The 19,323-nt window shown below is 40.1% G+C and overlaps 2 protein-coding genes across 3 annotated transcripts; one reads left to right on the top strand and one right to left on the bottom strand.

Annotated features, from left to right (window-relative positions):
* Nucleotides 1-49: 49 nt before the first annotated feature.
* LOC138949072 (uncharacterized) lies at nucleotides 50-9,766 on the top strand. Its single transcript, XM_070320804.1, has 5 exons — nucleotides 50-145; nucleotides 1,796-2,050; nucleotides 2,596-2,762; nucleotides 3,132-3,261; nucleotides 3,461-9,766. The coding sequence occupies exons 2-5, from the start codon at nucleotides 1,937-1,939 to the stop codon at nucleotides 5,003-5,005; spliced, it is 1,956 nt and encodes a 651-aa protein (XP_070176905.1). The 5' UTR covers nucleotides 50-145; nucleotides 1,796-1,936; the 3' UTR covers nucleotides 5,006-9,766.
* Nucleotides 9,767-13,414: 3,648 nt separating this feature from the next.
* Nucleotides 13,415-18,583, bottom strand: LOC138948094 (uncharacterized). Of its 2 annotated transcripts, XM_070319617.1 has the most exons (4): nucleotides 17,242-18,583; nucleotides 16,649-16,745; nucleotides 14,984-15,115; nucleotides 13,415-13,616 (listed from the first exon to the last, which is right to left on the bottom strand). In XM_070319617.1, the coding sequence occupies exons 1-4, from the start codon at nucleotides 18,548-18,550 to the stop codon at nucleotides 13,475-13,477; spliced, it is 1,680 nt and encodes a 559-aa protein (XP_070175718.1). In that variant the 5' UTR covers nucleotides 18,551-18,583; the 3' UTR covers nucleotides 13,415-13,474. The 2 variants fall into 2 exon arrangements, with proteins under 2 accessions (XP_070175718.1, XP_070175719.1); XM_070319618.1 differs by lacking the exon at nucleotides 14,984-15,115.
* Between the last annotated feature and the right edge of the window lie 740 nt (nucleotides 18,584-19,323).

The raw sequence follows: 19,323 nt of genomic DNA, 5'->3' as shown, positions 1-19,323 counted from the left end.
GTACGCTAGATGTAAACGTTTCATTCTTTATTTATATAGATTTTCAGGAACACGATACTTTCAACGTCCCGAAGATGCGAACGTTTCCAGGCACGAAGCAGATCTTATCATCCTGCACAAAAGCAAAGGCGTGATATTTGTACAGGTAAGTAATTGGTAAAATAATTTTCATTAATCAGTGATATAATCTCAAAACGTTTGTAAATCAGTAAAAATGTAGTGTTTTTTGTTTTCCTGACATACGTGTTCAGTACTTATTTATTTCATGACACGACTGTGTTCAGTAAGTGTTTTACATAAAGCGCTTTGTGTTGGTTTTTTGCAAATGAATTACATTAATAATGCAGTACAATGTGATTAAAGAAGCGATATACTGCACACTCTGAACTCCTGCATTTATCACGCATTAACGTATGTATGATAAGAGTCTTAAGTAAATGCATGTCATGAAAACGTTCAAGCGTGTCACACTCAATTTCACAAATTACTCGCCAACCCGCCCACCCGATCGCCAGGGGCGAGTAAACATTCCGCCGTGCTAGTAGAAACCGTCTGACAACTCGCCCAAGTGAACAGTGAACATTCTGGTCAAATGCAAAACAACGTTTGGTTGTACTATCGAGTTTCTAAGCCATGTATACTCTGCAGGGCCGGACCAAATGAGTTGTAAGGGGGGGGTTCCTCCTTTTTTTGGGGGGGCAAATCAGCGAAGTGGCGAAGCCACTAGCGCGCGCCTGCAAAGCAGGCGCGCGAACTAGGGGGGTCCGGGGGCATGCTCCCCCGGAAAAATTTTTGAAAAACGGTTAAAATCTGTGCAATCTGGTGCATTCTGGGCCTTGTTTTGAGGGTTAAGAGAAGCATTGTGTTGGTGCTAAAACTAGTAAAAAAACAAACCACTCAAAGCAAGGTACATGCTTTGTCCAGGGGTGGGGTTCCGGAACCCCTGGAACCCCCCCCCCCCCCCCCCCCTGGGTCCGGCCCTGCTCTGCACATGCCGGAATTTATGTCGTCTGCAAAAAAGCCGCCATTTTCGAATAAAACGAGAATGGTGGAGGCTTTAATCCCAGACGCACTACCAACGTTTTATGCGCGCTGTGGCCAGGCTATTTCTACATTCGCTACTGATTCCAAATCGTGACTGATGCTGAAAGGAAGGAAGAAAATGAACAGTTTTAGAAAGAGAAAAAAATATCAATCATTCACAGAACTCTGGTCATTGAATGCGAACAGCAGGAAGGAGAGTGGTCGGAGTTCGATGATGATGGATTTTATTTTGTCGAAAATTTCCCAAAACACAGAAAGACAAACACATGTAGCGTTTTTGACTGAAGCACTATTTCTCAAGTTGGACAATATCTGGCAAGTCGGTCAAAACAGATTGTTCACAACTATGAGTGCAACGTGCATGACAAACATTGCAAAATTAAGCCAGACCAGACACCAGTAACTGTTGTCTAAGCCCGTTCATCGCTCAGTTTGGTTGTATATCGTATCACCCCTATTTTGTGTATATTTGACAATCATAAGGTTAGTGTGTGGTAGTCTTATGTACTGGGCTAATGAAATGTGTGGTGGGATAGTGAATTCTTGAAGTTACTCGCCCGGCTGTCGAGTTATATCTTTTTAAGATTTGGCCATTCCTGGGTGTGGAGTTGTTAATTCAAACAGTAAAACATGTAGAGTCACAGGGCTAGTTTAGATTTGTTTCCCATTTATAAGGTGTGATTGATTATGTGTGTTATTGTGTGTCTGCATGATACCATATGTTTGTTATTCGTTTCCATCTTCTTGTCAGGTAAAGGCAGTTGGTACTTTAGATTCCATCAGGAGCACGTATCCGTGTGGACAGTATGAGGAAACAGTTAAAAACCACAAAGAGAAAATAGAAAAGGAGCTGAAGCAACTGCAACATGACGACAAGATTTTCTGTAAAGTCATGGAACTTGACACTGCAGAGCGCAGAGAGAATCGACGTTGTCACTTCGTCTTGGCTCTACCCAACTTCACCACCAGGGAAGAGATACTGGAATACAAAATCAAAGATGCACCTGTGAGTTTAAGGGGCATGCAAACAAAATAATGCAAAATGATTGTGTCTCATAAATATGTTATAAACTCTGAGTGTCTGAATTTTGTTTTTACTGTGATGACATTAATTTAGTTTTTATGATGTTTAAAATCAATGTCATTTTGTTTTCTTTCTGTCAGCCGTGACATTTGTATTTGGTGAGCGGGTTGGATCAATGCAGATTATTGGGATAGTATGAGGTTTTGAAGAGGGTGCTTTAATTCACATATTACCAATCTATCGAACATAACATGTTGGGGTTAAGAGACACTTTTATAAAAAAAAAAATGAGTTGCTTAATTGTACGTAATAATTATTTAGTTGGCCCAATAGATAATTATGTTAGCCACCATGGTATCGTTTAGTTTTGACAATAATTCTTTCACCTGCGCAATGATGCAATCGTCAGTAAGTAATATTTACTACTTGCTATCAATGAAAAGGTGGTCGGACTATGACGTCACCTGGTTTTAAAAAAGGAAAATCAAAAGTTCAATCGATACGTACTGATATATTTCTGCACATAGGAGCGAAAAAGTCTGGACGAAGTGACCCTTCTGCTGAGAGGAGACCTGTTCACCGATGACATCAAAAAAGCAGAAGGAGACTATGACCTTGAAAACGTCAAAGCTTGGTGGAACAAGCTGGAAGATAAGCCAGTTCAACCGGACTTCATAAAAGACGTCATCGCAAGGCATGTTTTTTACGTTGCGCTTTGGCTTAAGATTCATCCTTCTTCGTCAATCATTCTAGCGTCCTCTGTGTTTTTTTCTTCTGTTTCTATTATCATTTGGTTTTCTTCCTTCTTCTTATCGAGACCGATACCTTTCTTTCGAATGTATTTTTTTTTGATGATTGTCGTTGATTCTTCTCCTGATTATTGCTCTCAACACCATATAACTACCATAATGCGATTTGTTTGCCTTGTTCATTGTTTAAAGAAGCTTCTAATTTATTCTAAAAGCATGTACGCCCCTGTGATTATTAACACATTTTATTCAGATCTCAGTCCCCGCAAGCGAATTATTTGTTTGAAGTGTATGACCATTTTTGATCTCTACAGATACATTGGTGAGTTCTCGACGCCTCGAGAGTACAGTGATAAAAGTGAACGCAGTCTTGTACGGAATCTGTGTGACGCCATTCGGCTGACTGGAAAGCTCGTCAAACGGCTCGTCATCTCTAAGGACCATGTGAGCTGTACATTTAATTGATTTGTTTTGTATTCCACAGACATATTGACAGCTTTACACACATAGACTCACATGTACACACACAGTAGCGCACACAAATGCACACTTCCTATTTACACACACACACGCGCGCGCACCACCACCATATTCCTCCCCCATCCACCCATATACACATTTTGCTCTTTTTCTTTTGAATCAGAAGGAGGAAGAGGACTTTGCTGTCAAGCGTGCCCACGTGAACGGACCCCCTGGGTCGGGTCGCACAACTATGCTGATCAAGAAAGCCGAACACTTTCTGAAGGATGATACCAGGAACAACGTCGTCGTGATCGACATGTACAGAGGCGCTAAAGGCACACCCATCGGTCATGAAATCTTCATTTCAATTGAAGAGGTGGACTCCAAAAGAGTACACCATACAGCTTTCGATGTCAATGAAGAGGGTGCGACGCTACTGGGACTCCCGCTTCCCAAACAAAAGGAACACATTCTGTTTGTCATTGACGAAGTTCTGCCAAAAAGGTACTGGAAAGATGCTTTCGAGCTTCTCGCATCAAGGTTCGCTGACTCACACGTATGGTGTGCAGATGGAATCGTCACTGAAGACCAGGAGACTTGTTTACTTAGATGTACGAGTGTGGAGCTCAAGCACATTTTGCGCATACCAACCAGCGTCCAGTGTGTCCTGTATCATGCGGACTGGGATGCTGAGCGAAAGGAGCTCTACAAGGCTGACACAGATCACCAGCTGGAAGTTCCCACCAACGGACCTTCACCTGTCAGCGTGAGACATAAAGGACACACGAACGCTCACCTCAAGACAACTGAGTGTGAGCAATGCGCTGATGAGCTGGCTGACCTGTTGAAGCATAAAATGAAACTGGTTGAAGAGGATAGCTCTGCAGGAGGGGCTTCAGCTGCACCATCAGTACCTTTGCTTTGCAGCATTGCCATCCTCTACAGTATTCCAGCAGAACATTATTCAGAAGTGGGAGAAGGCAAACCAGACTTGGTTGAAACTACAGTGGAGAAATTCAATGCCTACCGGAGACAGATTGCAGATTCTCGCTTCGTCAAGCGCTTGCGGTCTCGTGGTTTACCCATACACAATGTTCTTCTTGGATACATGGATCTCCAAAACGAAGACCGATGGGATGACATTCTTGTGTCTTGGGTTGATAAATTCCAAGGACTTGAGAGAGATGTAGTCGTCTTCTTGCCAGGAGATGGACCATCCAGTACAAAGACAGAGCCAACACCGCGCACAGATAGCCAGTACATGCTGCGTTCAAAATCTCCTCCTGTTGTCGTGGACCTTTCGACGCCTCCACCTAAGGGACCGACAACAAGGGCAACATTAAAGGCAGCCACCCTTGAAAGTGATCAGCAACCTGGACCATCTGCTACAGCATCCGTGCCAATGTCTGAGTCACCAGGAGAATCGCTCCAAAGAAAAAAGGCAAGTTCCACGACAGCGCGAAAGATTCCTGTGCCTGGACTGGCAAAAGCAACCTCTGTCCGTACCGAGGATGACGTTGACCCGTTGCCTGGCGATCACATGGAAGCTGCAAAATCTTCGGGCGGGGGCGCACAAGCCCCCTCTGATGACCCATATGGACAACTCCGCATGGCTAAGTACTACTGGTCTGTTAAAGACGTGCAACGCTACACTGACTGGGACAAAACTAATCTGGTGTTTGCAGCCACCCGCTGCACGGCTCAGCTTATTCTTCTTGTGCCATGATGAGGTCGAGGTTTTTGTTCTGAAATCCCTGGGTTGAGATCATTTACACTTCTGTGGTTTCAGAGATAGCAGGCCTCTGACTGTATGAGTCCAAAAGAAACACTTGATCTTTTTGAACTGCAGATTGCCACGTTGGAATTGTCCATGCTAAATATTTGTTGAAGTAGTATGCTTTGGTCAAACCGAGAGTTGTCTTTGCCGCCCTTATACTTGTTATCCTGTCACACATTGCAGCCATAGTTTACTCTCGAAACCGTGGCTTTTTCTGTACATTTGCATGTGTTAGCACATGTATGCAGCCTCACACATCAATCGATTGTGCAAGGACATTACCTTGTGAGTTTAATGATGAATTGTATGTCAGCATAACAGTGTTTTCCCCCACACATTTCATGAATGAAGGGTCACGATTCACGCTCTTGTTAATACAATTTCTAACATGCATTTGTTTAAATGGACTGATATCTTCATATGTTTGGTCGCAGGTCAAATGCCTTCAAAAACCTTTCTTGAGTTAGGCTGGTATCTGAAGTAAACCGTGACCAGGGCTGAGGTGCCACCCAACTGGATGGAAACAAGCCGCCGGGTCTGATTGGTTGAAATCACTACGAATCTCAATTTCAACCAATCCGATGCCACCGCTGGGTGCAACCCATTTTGGTAGCACCCAGGTTCGCTTCGTGCACTTCTGCCCAGATCTACAAAGTGCAATGATTTTGCAGTATTTCATTCAGCATTTCCTGTGAACGTGCATGTGTCGGCTGTTTTTATGCAGCTTTTTATGTAGATATTATATGTTTTTAACATGAATTTATTTAAATCCTCCCAAAGAAAACAGTTCAACAGTAAATTTGTTGTATGGTTTTATTACATACATTTCATGTATCTGTGTTAATTGTTCATGCCACTTCAAAACATTTGGGTATTCAGGAAATGTATTTGTGTAATTCATACTTGTAACATTGTAACAAATAACTGACTACTGATCACTTGACCACTTACACCGTACACAAGAGCAGACTCTTTTCGTTTGCCAATGTTATTTTGTTAAATGTCAAGATAAGTTCAGTAGCCATTTTTTTTAATCAGTGAAACATTGATACTTCTCAACGTATTCCTTACTTACATAATGTTTGCCAGGAGTTTGCAATGTCTGCTTTGGATCAGTTTGCTGAATTAACATTTTAAAATGGAATAATAGACAGAGTGCACACTCAACACGTTTATTGTTATTCCCTAGGTGTGTTTGGATTTGTATATTTCACAGACATGTTGACAATACTAGCTTTTTTCAGACTTGTGTTTGTATTTTTGTTTATCTATGTTCGTACCTTAATTCGCTTTTGTTTTAATGGAAGACCCTTGCTGTGCTGGATGTTGTTCGGATGTGCATCAGTTGCGTTCCTGGCAAATTATATAATATATTCATTATTTATGCAGGAAGAAATCACACTCAATGCCGGGGAAGGGTGGTCGTGGTGATGATTGGAGGTTGTAACTGCAGCGGTTAATGCGTGTAAAAAGAAGGCAATTGAATGTGATATTCTATCCGATGTTCTCATCATTCCATGGTGGACATTACTCATTTTGATGTGCTGAACCATGAAGCGGGTTGGTGTCAAACGTTTCAGCAGAGCTATGCTGACTCGTCTAAAATGTTTTGTAAAGTAGTTTGTTTTCTGCTGTTTCATTTGCAATCTCATATTCACCACACGGTTTTATAACGTACTAAAGGCAGCACTGTGCAAATCAATCACATTTCATGTTAACAGTTTTATCGGATTGTTCGAAAATGTATGTGTATTTTATAGTGTACAGAAATTGAGAATAAAGAGCCACTATTCATTATTCTACGTGATATATTTTGAAGAAACGTTCCGGCCTTTATTATAAAACTGGTATAGAACTCTTGTGGGTGGTGTTTGCAGTTTCCGTTTTTCTTTTAAAATGCTATGAACCACAAATGGTTGTTGTTATTTATAAAATATATCAATATCGCTATTTTTGTTTAAAACAATGTGGACAGTTATTAACTTTTGAATGTGTTTATCAATTCAGGTACGTGCTTTTTTCCCCTTTCACCCTGCAGCTTATTATTCGTATACATGTATATTTCTTTAAAAAAAAAGAGCATGCTATGCACTAGAGATAACTCTCTTTTGAAGCTTAGAAGAACCAAAGATGTGTCTTGCATGTCTAGTGTACTGAGAGCAATCTTTGACATTTTTCGATGGATAGTTTGTTATTTATTAACATGATTTGTATGTTACTTTTAAATGACCATAACATGTACAGGCGCAAATCTCTACTTACAGTTTAGTTATTCTGAAGGTTAGTAGACGACTTGATGTGTTGTACATTGATGTTTAAAAAATTCATTTTTATAGAATGGGACGTGCAGTTTGGCTTGTTACACTGATGATATTTAAATGGACACTATTTATACCATATTGTAAGTCTGTGATCTCTAAGTTTAATGTGATTGACAACCTTTAGATAAACACATAATTTATTTTTAACATTTGACATACATTTAACAGAAATCTATTGGCTCAAGGGAGATAATCGGGTTGTTTTGTGAAATTTATAATTATGTCACTGTGATAACCGCTTACAGAAAGGATAAAATATGCTTGTTTACAGTACGAGTGCATGAATGTACACACATATGCTGTAATGGACGCTGATAATTGTTTTCATTCATGGAAAGAATGAATTTAAGTTAATAATCTTACAAATGCTTGAAACATTCCACGATTGACGTTCACTCACTTGTGTTTGTTGAGTTTTTAAAAGGTTTTGTGTCAAACGTACCAGCACAGCTATGCGAGCATGCTTACAGTGTTTAATACGGTAGCGTGTATTTGTTTTTTTCGTGGTACCATTTGTAGGCTTGTATTCATCGCCGAGTACTAAAAGCAACACTGTGCAAATTACTTTCGATGTGAATTTCCATGACGAAACTAAATATGCATGTACTATCGAGTTTTGAATATTAGTGCGTGGCCTGCATTTGCTATTGAGTTTGTTTTATTTTCGCAAATGCTTGAAACATTCCAGTGAACATTGCTTAATTTTTGTTTGCTGTGTTTTGCTGAAGTTGAGAGTAAAACATTTGAGCACTCACAGCTAAACTGACTTTTTCATGTGCATTTTTTAACACTTTATTTCTTCTTCTGTAATGCCTTTTCTAAGCATATACTCTTCACACAATGTTATGAAAGTGATGAAGTAGGGATGGGGAGATAGATCAGTAGTTAGCGGCAACGTCTTGAATTTGAAACCAATTCAATCGCTATCGGCAAGGAATTTATCTCTCAGAGTCAACTTTGTATGCAGGCTTTCCTCGATGACCAACGCCACCCACCCTCAACCCCCACCCCACCCACCCCCATCCCCCAGTGCACGTATGCGCATAATTATGATCCCAAGCTCACAGCGAAAGTCTCAGGGGTTTGAAACATGAGTACACTATTGCAGGAAAAATAGTAGTGCCGTACTGTATGGCAGCTCGATTTCCCCAGAGAGAAAGCAACACAAATGTGACACTCCACCACGAAATGAGTCGCATGTCACCTCGCGCGGTTCTGCGCTAGGCTTAATATAACAGTATGGTAACAGTGTGAGGGTCACCTTAGTCACAGGCTTATAACTCAAACAATTTTCGCTCTTTTCTAAAACGGTTTTCACCACTGGATAGAGCATAAAAAAACTCTGTAGGAAAATGTAAAAATATGAAAATCATGCAAAGGTGACATGCGACTCATTTCGTGGTGGAGGGTCACAAATGTCCATGAAGGTAACCTCACAGGACTATGTGATACCTGATCCTTATCCTTAAGTGCTCTGTGAATGTCTTTTGATGCTCGTGGTAAATTTGCGTATGTGCATTGCAGATTTCAAAATTAATGACTCAAGCTTTACAGGTTGGTATGATAACAGACGGGCGCAGTGGCGCGGTGGTAAGACGTCGGCCTCCTAATCGGGAGGTCGTGAGTTCGAATCCCGGTAGCTGCCCCCTGGTGGGTTAAGAGTGGAGATTTGTCCGATCTCCCAGGTCAACTTATCTATGTGCAGACCTGCTCGTGACTTAACCATCTTCGTGTATACACGCAAGCACAAGACCAAGTGCGCACGGAAAAGATCCTGTAATCCATGTCAAAGTTCGGTGGGTTATAGAAACACGAAAATACCCAGCAAGCCTCCCCCGAAATCGGAGTATGCTGCCTGAATGGCGGGGTAAAAACGGTCATACACGTAACAATCTACTAGTGCTATGAGTGAAAGTGGGAGTCTAAGCCCATGAACGAAGAAGAAGAAGAAGAAGAAGGTATGATAACAGATATTGTTTTCATCGCAGTTTGTAGCAAATGCGTGACATATTTCAGTATGAACCTTTACTGACTTTGGGGTCGAAGACTCCTTTAACTATGCTGACTTGTGTACAGTGTTTCTAAGCCCCGTTTTTGTTTTCTTTTTGCGGTGCCATTATCTGATTTTGTATTCACCATTATTCTGAGCAAGTATAGTACAGTAAGTTATCTGTGGACCACTTCTGATGTGATTATCAGTGAAAAATGTGTGTATGCACAATTCCTTGTTAAAGAGAAGTGACTTGATTGTCATCTTTGTAGCCTGAATGTAAATGCAGCTTCAAATAATGTATTGATTGATTAATTGATTGATGTATTTATTTATTCCATTACTTGTTATTCATTTGTACATATATATATATATATATATATATATATATATATATATATATATATATATATATATATATATATATATATATATATATATATATGCATGTATGTTTATTTTTCCATTCATTTTGTGTGTGTGTTATGTACGTACCTTTCAAAGTTTAAACTGTATAAAATGAAGTGCACATATTAAATTGTCTTATACTATCTAAAAAAAAACCCACTTGTCAGCTTTTCAAATTAAATTTGTAAGGAACATTTCTTTTTTGTATTTTGCTGTTAACATTAATTTCCACTTTAAAATTATGTGAATTAGAGATGGTTATCTTTTTTTTAATGGATAGCAAACATTTTTAGTTTTAGAAAAACGATTGACAGTTATTGATTTAAACAAGATTTTATTAAGGAAATACAGGGTGGCATGTATATGCGATATAAACATTTGTGACCACACAACAAGCTAAGCTTATATTAAGTGTGGTTATAAATATGTACATCTAGATAGGAAATGTTATTTCACGTGATGTCAAGGTCAGAGAATCGCTTATACCCTTATCAAAAATGTAAGACAGACAAGATACAATTTTTACCAAAAAAGAGAAAAAATTACAGCAAAAGATTCAGAGGATGTGACAGAGGACGGGAAGGGATTTAACTTTATTTTTCAGCAATATCGGGGAGATATAAGTCGGTAAGGTGGGTATACAGGGGGGGGGGGGGGGGGGGGAGAGACGATGACTGTCACAGACTTGCCAATTCAATGTTCCTGCAGCAGCAATAATTTCATCCAAAATGTTGTCCGAACTAATTAAGCTGAGATTAGTCATGTGAATACACAGAACAACATTTAAGACAGATTCACTCAAACTTGACCTTCAGTAAAAGCGTAAAACAACATGACCTGCCAAGAATCAAATACTGGATCATTAACATGGTGACCACATGGTAATCAAAATCCATCACTTTAACCTTATAAAACTATGTAGCTTTTTGAGTATTTCAATGTTTTTGGTAAAACGTAGGTTTGGCAGACCAAACAATAAACATTGCACATGTTGATGATCATTCGGTAATGTTCAACATCTTCATTACGATATCCGCACTGACAAGTCGGGTTATCACTTAAAGTGGCGTTTCATCATAACATCATTTAAATCGCTCATTTCTGATCTTAATCTGCAGTGTATAATTCCGTCTTTTCTCTTACCATAATATTGACAGTTAATGAATGAAATGGGTTTACAATATGACTAAGTGTTCTTTTTTGTTGGGCAGCTAATTACTCAGATGTATGCCTCTTTAAACACAAATTCATGTATACACTTAATATTTAACTCAGCAATACGGCCGTTTCATGTATAGATGGTGTACTGACAAAACATTTACATTGTGTTCACGCCATGAGCATGGTGTTCCGTGTTAGCTTCAAATGAGCAACGCCCCGCCCCGCTTTAGCATGCTTATTTCACAGCACATTTCCCTTCATGGCGGACGACTATATTCATTGCAGCTTTATTATTGTTTACTTCACTTCAATAGAGCTGATGACGGAAGTAAAGTGCAGTACGTGTTACCATATTTAATGATAATGTGTTGATCTGAGCGTTATCTTTTCTGAAATCGTTTTTTTTTCCCTCCTTATACACTTATAAGATCAGATCATTGTAACTAAGTGATATTATCCAATTTGGGAAACATATTTAATGTGAAAATAATTTGTCGTTGGGAAGAATGTGTAATATGTGTGTTTGCGTGTCTACGCACAACGTGTCTTTAAAACTGCAATACCAATTTTCTGTATTCTTCATCTAGGGTAGTCTGATAGTTTTCTGTCAAAATAGACGAGGGAATTAATTGAGGCCTGGGGTAGTTGAAGCACCACAGTTCAAGATTTAGTGCATTTAGGGGTAATCATATGTTCTCTGTGGTTAAAGGTAACTCTTAACTTGGACGGAACACAGTTTTAGAAATGTATTATCACTTTTTTCATGTGTGAAGGTGTGTAGGCCTATTGATGTATGCGTTTCATGCTTAACAGTTAGTTACAATAGTGGGCAATACGTTGTGGACGAACTTCCCAGAAATGTAGCCGTGTTTTGTGGTTTATTTTGTTACTCTATTCGTCTTCGTCGGGTGTGTTTATTTGACTGTTGATTTGTTAACACATCTACTGAAGAATCTGAGTAATTTCTTTAGTGGCCATTTTATGACAAAAGTGTGATAGTTTATCCCATACTGAAAGAGTCATTATCTTAGAAATTACCACGATAAGCTCTAATGTCTTTATTATGTCTGGCCCTAGCACTCCTTGAACTAACAGAACAATATACTGTAACAAAACATGTCTTATTACTTTACCAGGAGTACATTCTTTTCTTGAAGGTATACTACCAAAGAAAAAAGGGCCCTCAGATCGCTTCCAAAGTTATACCATAATATTACCGCGCAGGAGGACTGCCATCGCTTCGCAAAAACAAGTGGTTTGGAAACTTAATTGAATATTGTAAAATACGCAATGAAAGAGCACTCTCTTTGTTTACGCGATGCTGGTTACAACGATGGCGCGACTCCATTAGGGGAATAACGATCGCCGCCACCAGGCGGCGCCTGAGGACTACTTTTTATCTCCAGCACCGGAGAGAAACAGAAATTTGAAGCTAATTAAAGTTGCTCACTGCACTTTGATTATATGACCATACTTGTGGTAAGGTTTTGAGCAAACCGTGTCGTGTGCGTCTAGATTAAGGTACAATGGATTCTCAGATTCTTGATTTGTCAAACTCGCCAGAAACCCCCCTAAAATGTCCGAATAAAAGTATGCCTTTAAGCAATTCAGTTTAAAAGACAAGTTGAATATTGCCAGATTCAATATGGTTAGAACGGTATAAACCTTAATCGAGTAAGTTGAGAACTAAGTAACTTAAGACATTCTGAGTATACATTTTCTGTGCTGTGATATATTGTACTCTTTTTGATAATATGCAACAATAGCAGCTGAATAAAGTATGTATTACACGAAACAGTCAGTGTTGTTTTGAATAATTGTGAACTTAATATTATATTACGATATTGTATGAAATAGTAGTAGATTTGTCAGATGCAAAAAAGCATCTCTATGTTTACTCTTGTTACCCTCGGAAAATAAAGCTCTCTCTCTCTCTCTCTCTCTCTCTCTCTCTCTCTCTCTCTCTCTCTCTCTCTCTCTCTCTCTCCACTTCTACGCTTGTGTGTGTTTTATTCAAATGATAACATCAATACGTGCATCAATGATAAACTCATAACTTACAATCAAAAGCATTTGTCAAAAACATATCCAAAAGCAATAAACGACCAACTCCACGTATACCTTTAAAGTAAATAAACTGCGCCTATATCAAATAATTAATCAAATCCAGTATATAGCAATCACCTTTACCTGCAGCTAATTATTTGTAACTTGTTTCGGAAGTTAAATTCTATCAAATCACTAAATTCCTCAAACAAGATAGAAAATGTAAAAATGCTTTATAAAATATATGTTCAACAATAAATTCAGTCTTTTCGCATAAGCACACACACACTTTCTATATCCCTCAGTTGTTTACACCCTTTCATTAGCAGTAATGGCCTTATAAAATAATTAATAAACTGTCTGCATCTCTCTCTCTCTCTCTCTCTCACACACACACACACACACACACACACTCACTCACTCACTCATACACACACACACACACACACACACACACACACACACACACACACACACCATGCACACGGTTCCCTAATACGTGTGTTTTGGGTTAGTCCATTGCAGTCTGGACAAAGGTCCCTTCTTGTCTGCTTTTTTGATGTCCGTCACGTCAAAAATCTCGTCCTCTGATTCCAGATCATGGTTAACCACTGAAAACTTTGTATCGTCCACACTGAAACGAAAGATAACATAAACTAATTATAAACCAACAACCACACAAATCCGGTTTAATGAATTGAACAGTGTATAAAACACAGTGCACAACATTTGCAGGCACCTCGACCTACCAGCATGTACAGCGAACAACACAATTCACAACAGAAAAGGAATAATAAGATCACGATGAGTGAAAATGTAGCTTCGCCGGTACCTGCAGTTTGGTTCATCATAGAATGGCAGAGGGCATATTGTTTGGTGGGCTTAGCTATATTTATGTTTTATGTTCACATACTCATGAGAGGTGTGTGTGTGTGTGTGTGTGTGTGTGTTACTTCATCAACCACCTCTTCAGGCAAAACACGTTAAATGATAAAACAAAGGAAACGTTGCCTGCTTGAAGACGCAAGAACAAAGGAAGCAATCGATTCAGTTATTGATGAACGAATCGACCAGTAAATCAGTTACATCAATGGTCCTAACAAAAATGATACAATAGACAGATTAATAGCTACATTGATGTTTTTGTGTGTTATTACAAGCCGTTCTGATGAAAAGAGTGCTGGATTAAAACAAACGATAGGTGCGTCGTTTTCAATATCAATAGAAGATTATGTATTTACCAACTGCAACATTCCTAGCTACGCATCTTTGAAAATATCCCGATCAGGTCTCGTCGGGGGTTGCAATCGTTTTCCAAAATAATGTTGTCGGTGACGAAATCCAACTTTCAGCTATTATTTCAACTGTCGCCTACGATTACAATGTATTTGGCAAAACCAAATCGACTGATTTTAGTAAGCAGGTTCTGCCTTGATAGTTTTTCTTCTCGACAATGACAGTTTTCCGAAAGTGTATGTTGCGATTATATAACGGACCGAAACACAATTCGCTCACTCCCAAATATATTAACCAACAGTTATTTGACCAGAGCGGCTTAGACAGACGAGGCCTGACTCGAGGATTGTAGATAGGCATTACTGTGAAGTTTGGGACTGACTCGTTCGTGTCCGTCGTGTATGTGTTTATGTGACCCTCCACCACATAATGAGTCGCATGTCACCTCGCGCGGTTCTGCGCTAGGCTTAATATAAGTTCGGGGGGTGTCCGTGGTAACAGTGTGAGAGTCACCTTAGTCACAGGCTTATAACTCGAACAGTTTTTGCTCTTTTCTAAAACGGTTTTCACCACTGGATAGAGCATAAAAAACTCTTTAGAAAAATGTCAAAATATGAAAATCATGCAAAGGTGACATGCGACTCATTCCGTGGTGGAGGGTCACATATTAGACTTATGTTCAAGTCGAGAACTTGAAACCTTGATCGGTTTGTTTATTGGCAGTCCTTTCTTCAGAGCGGCTTGCAAAACTGTGTTGGGACCTACATAGTAACGACGTATTGGTTGCCCGCTTTACAGCGACGCAGCTGACCCAGTCTCAGGTAAATGGGTTTGTCAGTAGTCAGGCCTGAGAAGCTCTCCTCCATTTTGTTGAAAGCTTTCCTGTACTTGCGGTGTCTGAGATCGTGAGAAAAACATATCTGTTGGAGGTACTTTACGGACAAACGAGGAGCAATGTCGATAGGAAGCAATCAATAGATTAGAAAAAGTTACACACACAAAACTATTGTGGCTTTTTAAAAAAATTTTTTATAAATATTTGTGTGTTAGTGCAGCTTTATCGTTCACCAACTCGGAATAATAGGTTCCCATCGTGCCTCAGCCTTTTCTTATTTTCTCAGTCAGAACCAGTAGCTAATAACCTTAACAACTGACATCATGTGGACCTTGCAACCAAAAAGTTACTTTTCTTACTGTTAGTGTTACTCTTTAAATAAGTTTCAGCTATGAGATGTCATCCCCTACGGCCGGGAAGACTGTTCGCAGCTATAGAATCGTTGCTCAATGTTCTCGCCTTATCGCCGGCAAAGGAGAAGAAGAAGAAAACAAGTCGCGTAAGGCGAAATAACAACATTTAGTCAAGCTGTCGAACTCACAGAATGAAACTGAACGCACTGCTTTTTTTCACCAAGACCACATACTCGTAGTTTCGTCAGTCCACCGCTCGTGGCAAAGGCAGTGAAATTGACAAGAAGAGCGGGGTAGTAGTTGCGCTGAGAAGGATAGCATGCTTTTCTGTACCTCTCTTCGTTTTAACTTTCTGAGCGTGTTTTTAATCCAAACATATCATATCTATATGTTTTTTGGAATCAGGAACCGACAAGGAATAAGATGAAAGTGTTTTTAAATCGATTTCGGAAATTTGATTTTGATAATAATTTTTATATGTTTAATTTTCAGACCTTGTTTTTAATCGGAATATAACATATTTATATGTTTTTGGAATCAGCAAATGATGAAGAATAAGATGAACGTAAATTTGGATCGTTTTATAAAAAAATAATTTTAATTACAATTTTCAGATTTTTAATGACCAAAGTCATTAATTAATTTTTAAGCCACCAAGCTGAAATGCAATATCAAACCCCGGCCTTCGTGGAAGATTGCTTGGCCAAAATTTCAATCAATTTGATTGAAAAATGAGGGTGTGACAGTGCCGCCTCAACTTTTACAAAAAGCCGGATATGACGTCATCAAAGACATTTATCGAAAAAAATGAAAAAAACGTCCGGGGATGTCATACCCAGAAACTCTCATGTCAAATTTCATAAAGATCGGTCCAGTAGTTTACTCTCAATCGCTCTACACACACACACGCACACACACACACACATACACCACACCCTCGTCTCGATTCCCCCCTCTACGTTAAAACATTTAGTCAAAACTTGACTAAATGTAATAAGAGGAAGCATAACACGCGGAAGATAAAGAAGAATAACATGAACAAGATGAAAATGAAAAGAAGAACACGCTGTCCAACAAAATGTATTGAAATGACATCTGTAGGCTAAAAACACCATCCAAACGCACAAAGACCCGCACACTCAAAAACACGCAATTTAAGCAAACACACACACACACACACACACACACACACACACACACACACACACACACACACACACACACACACACACACACACATACCTGAACCATCTGGTGATGCAACAAACACACAGGAAGAAGCAGAATACCAAGAAGACTGTACCAAAACCCACAGCGGTCAGAAATGTATTGCTGAAAACTGGAACAAAAAACATGTGTATGAATTCATCACGTTCAAATGCTTTTTAGGATGCGCAATTATTCATTTGTTGCTTCATTAATTCATCAATATATGTTTCAAACTTGTTTGTATTGGCAATTTATTTACTTAAACTAGATAACGATAGCTGGCCTTTTGTATTGTGTGTGTATGGGTGTGTGCGTTCGTTCGTGCGTGTGTGTGTATGTGTGTGTGTGTGTGTGTGTGTGTGTGTGTGTGTGTGTGTGTGTGTGATACAGTCATGCCTACCGGTCCATTCTAGCCAGCGTCGTTAGTTTGACTCTCTTAATGTCTCTTGGTTTGTCTATCTTTCTATCAGTCTTTCTGTTTGAGTTTTTATCTCACACACACAAACACACACACACACATACACACACACACACACAAATACACACTCTAACCCCCCACCCCCACCCCCCCACACACACACAAACACAAACACACAAACACACGCAAACACAGAAGAGATTCTTACAGAAATGGCCCCCAAAGAGGGACAGCCGCTCCGATGACGTCCCATTTGTCATGTTGTTCGGCACCACAATTTTGGTGCTGATATCGTCTGCCCTCAATTCTGCAATCCCAGAATGCAGAAGTATCAGTCCTGAATAGTTGCCTCGGTCGTCCAGTACTCGCATCGACTTCGCCCGTGAGAGCATGCTCGGTATTCGCGTGACTGGCTTATCAGGGGAAGTAACTCCGTTCCGTGGGGTGCTGTGAGCACGTGTTGCCTCCCTTAGACCATCCTCGAGAAATCGCTGCTGCCGCAGCATCGGGTGACGCAGCAGGAGCAGGGCGAGAACTTTCTCTTGTAATTCTTCGTTGGACGTCGGAATCGCCTCCCTTCCAACGTCAGGATATGTGTGAACATTGCTCGGATGCGATTGTTTGATGGATTCGCCTCGTTGTTTGTTGCTTTTGCGGTCATCCAGTTCATTTGTTTGGACATTTGGTCGCAGAGATAATTCTGACTTTCCGGTGGATTTCTCAACATGGTCCGTTCCTGTTCGATCGGTATTTTCTTCAACTCTTGTCTTTTTGTGAGTCGCACCAGAAACAACAATAATATTCGCCCTGTCGTTTCGGACGCTTGAGCCAAGCTTGCTCTTTTCCTGCTGCGGGTTATTTTTCCCAAGCTTGGTTCCAACGTTTCGTGATTTATTGTTTGATATTAAAGTTGAAAGATGATCCGAATTGTTGCCTTTTCTTGCATTTTCATCATTTGTTGTCGACAGGTCTTGCTGTAAATCGTCCTCCATAGATGCTTCTGCGCTGGTCAGCAGTCGATTTCTGTTGTGCTGTCCGTTTGAATATGTCACATTCGCATTTATTGGAATGTTGTCAGATGCTCCGTTTTTCTTCAAGTTGGCAGTTTCTGTGTCAATGCCCAATGCGTCATGTCTGAGGTCAAGTTTAGTGAAGAAACCGGAGCCTTCAGTTTCATCAACTTGTCCGTTCTTCCTGGCGTTGTCCGCGTTAAATCTTTCTCTGAATATTGCTGCTAACGCCTCTCTCACTCCTTGGACATTTGCAGTTTGTTCTTTGTCTCTCGTAGATCCATTTTGTTTCAGGACTTTGAAACCTATGTTTGGTTCGTCCTGTTGCATGTTCGTATGGAGACTCGCATCGTAGCCAGCTGCTTCAGGCTCAGTGGTAGGCACATCTTTTACATTATTGGCTGCACTGGCAGAAACATCCTGTTTCGGATCCTTTACAGTGACACCGTTGCTTCTATCGGGCTCTTTCGAATCTTTGGACTCTCTAGATATTCCCTCGTCATTCATAGGCACATTTTTACTCTGAATGTTTACAGTTGGGAGTGTGGTTTGGCGCACAGGTTGCGATTCTTTGACCGTGACGATTTCTTCTCTGGTTGACAGGAGTGGTTTCGGATTGACGACGTTGATCGTATCTGTTTTCGACTGAAGATCGGTCGGTGGCAGATATTGTTTTGGACGATCGGTGTTCCCGACTGGATTTCGTCCAGACATAAGAACTGTGTTTTTCTGATCTTCGACAGTGTTAAAATCGACACGTCGGCTTGAGTTACTGAAGTTGTTGGTCGAACTTTTTTTCGCCGTTGATAAATCTTGATTCATGCCTTCCATATGACTGACTACAGCTCCTGTGATGGTGGCAGGCAGCTCTGAGGCACTGTTACCGACATTTGAAAATCTGCTTGCCTGGTTCAGCTCCTGTTCTTGGTCTTTCACATTACTGCCGTCTTTGTTCCTGTCAGACACTTGGAGTTTTTGATAAGAACCGTCATGTTCTTTTCCCATAGTTTTGCCATCTGCCGTTAGCTCTTGTTTCTCGTCTTCAGCATCTTGAGCTGGTTTCAAAGTTGTAGATGGTAACTGGGTATTTAAATACCCTTCCTTTGTGGTTTTGTTTGAAGGCAGTGACGGGAACTGGTTTTGATCAGTCAGTATCTTCTCTGCCTGTTTAGTGTCTTCGAGAATTTGGCTTAAAATATCCTCTTGGTCGGACAGTTCCTGCGTGTAGCGGTCGACCACAGCGGACAACGCTTTCATCTTGTAGCCGTCTTCGTTGAGAT

This window comes from Littorina saxatilis, linkage group LG15 (genome assembly GCF_037325665.1).
Source record: "Littorina saxatilis isolate snail1 linkage group LG15, US_GU_Lsax_2.0, whole genome shotgun sequence".
Lineage (NCBI taxonomy): Eukaryota > Metazoa > Mollusca > Gastropoda > Littorinimorpha > Littorinidae > Littorina > Littorina saxatilis.
The sequence above is the reverse complement of the archived record's forward strand: the minus strand, read 5'-3'. Positions and strand labels throughout refer to the sequence as shown.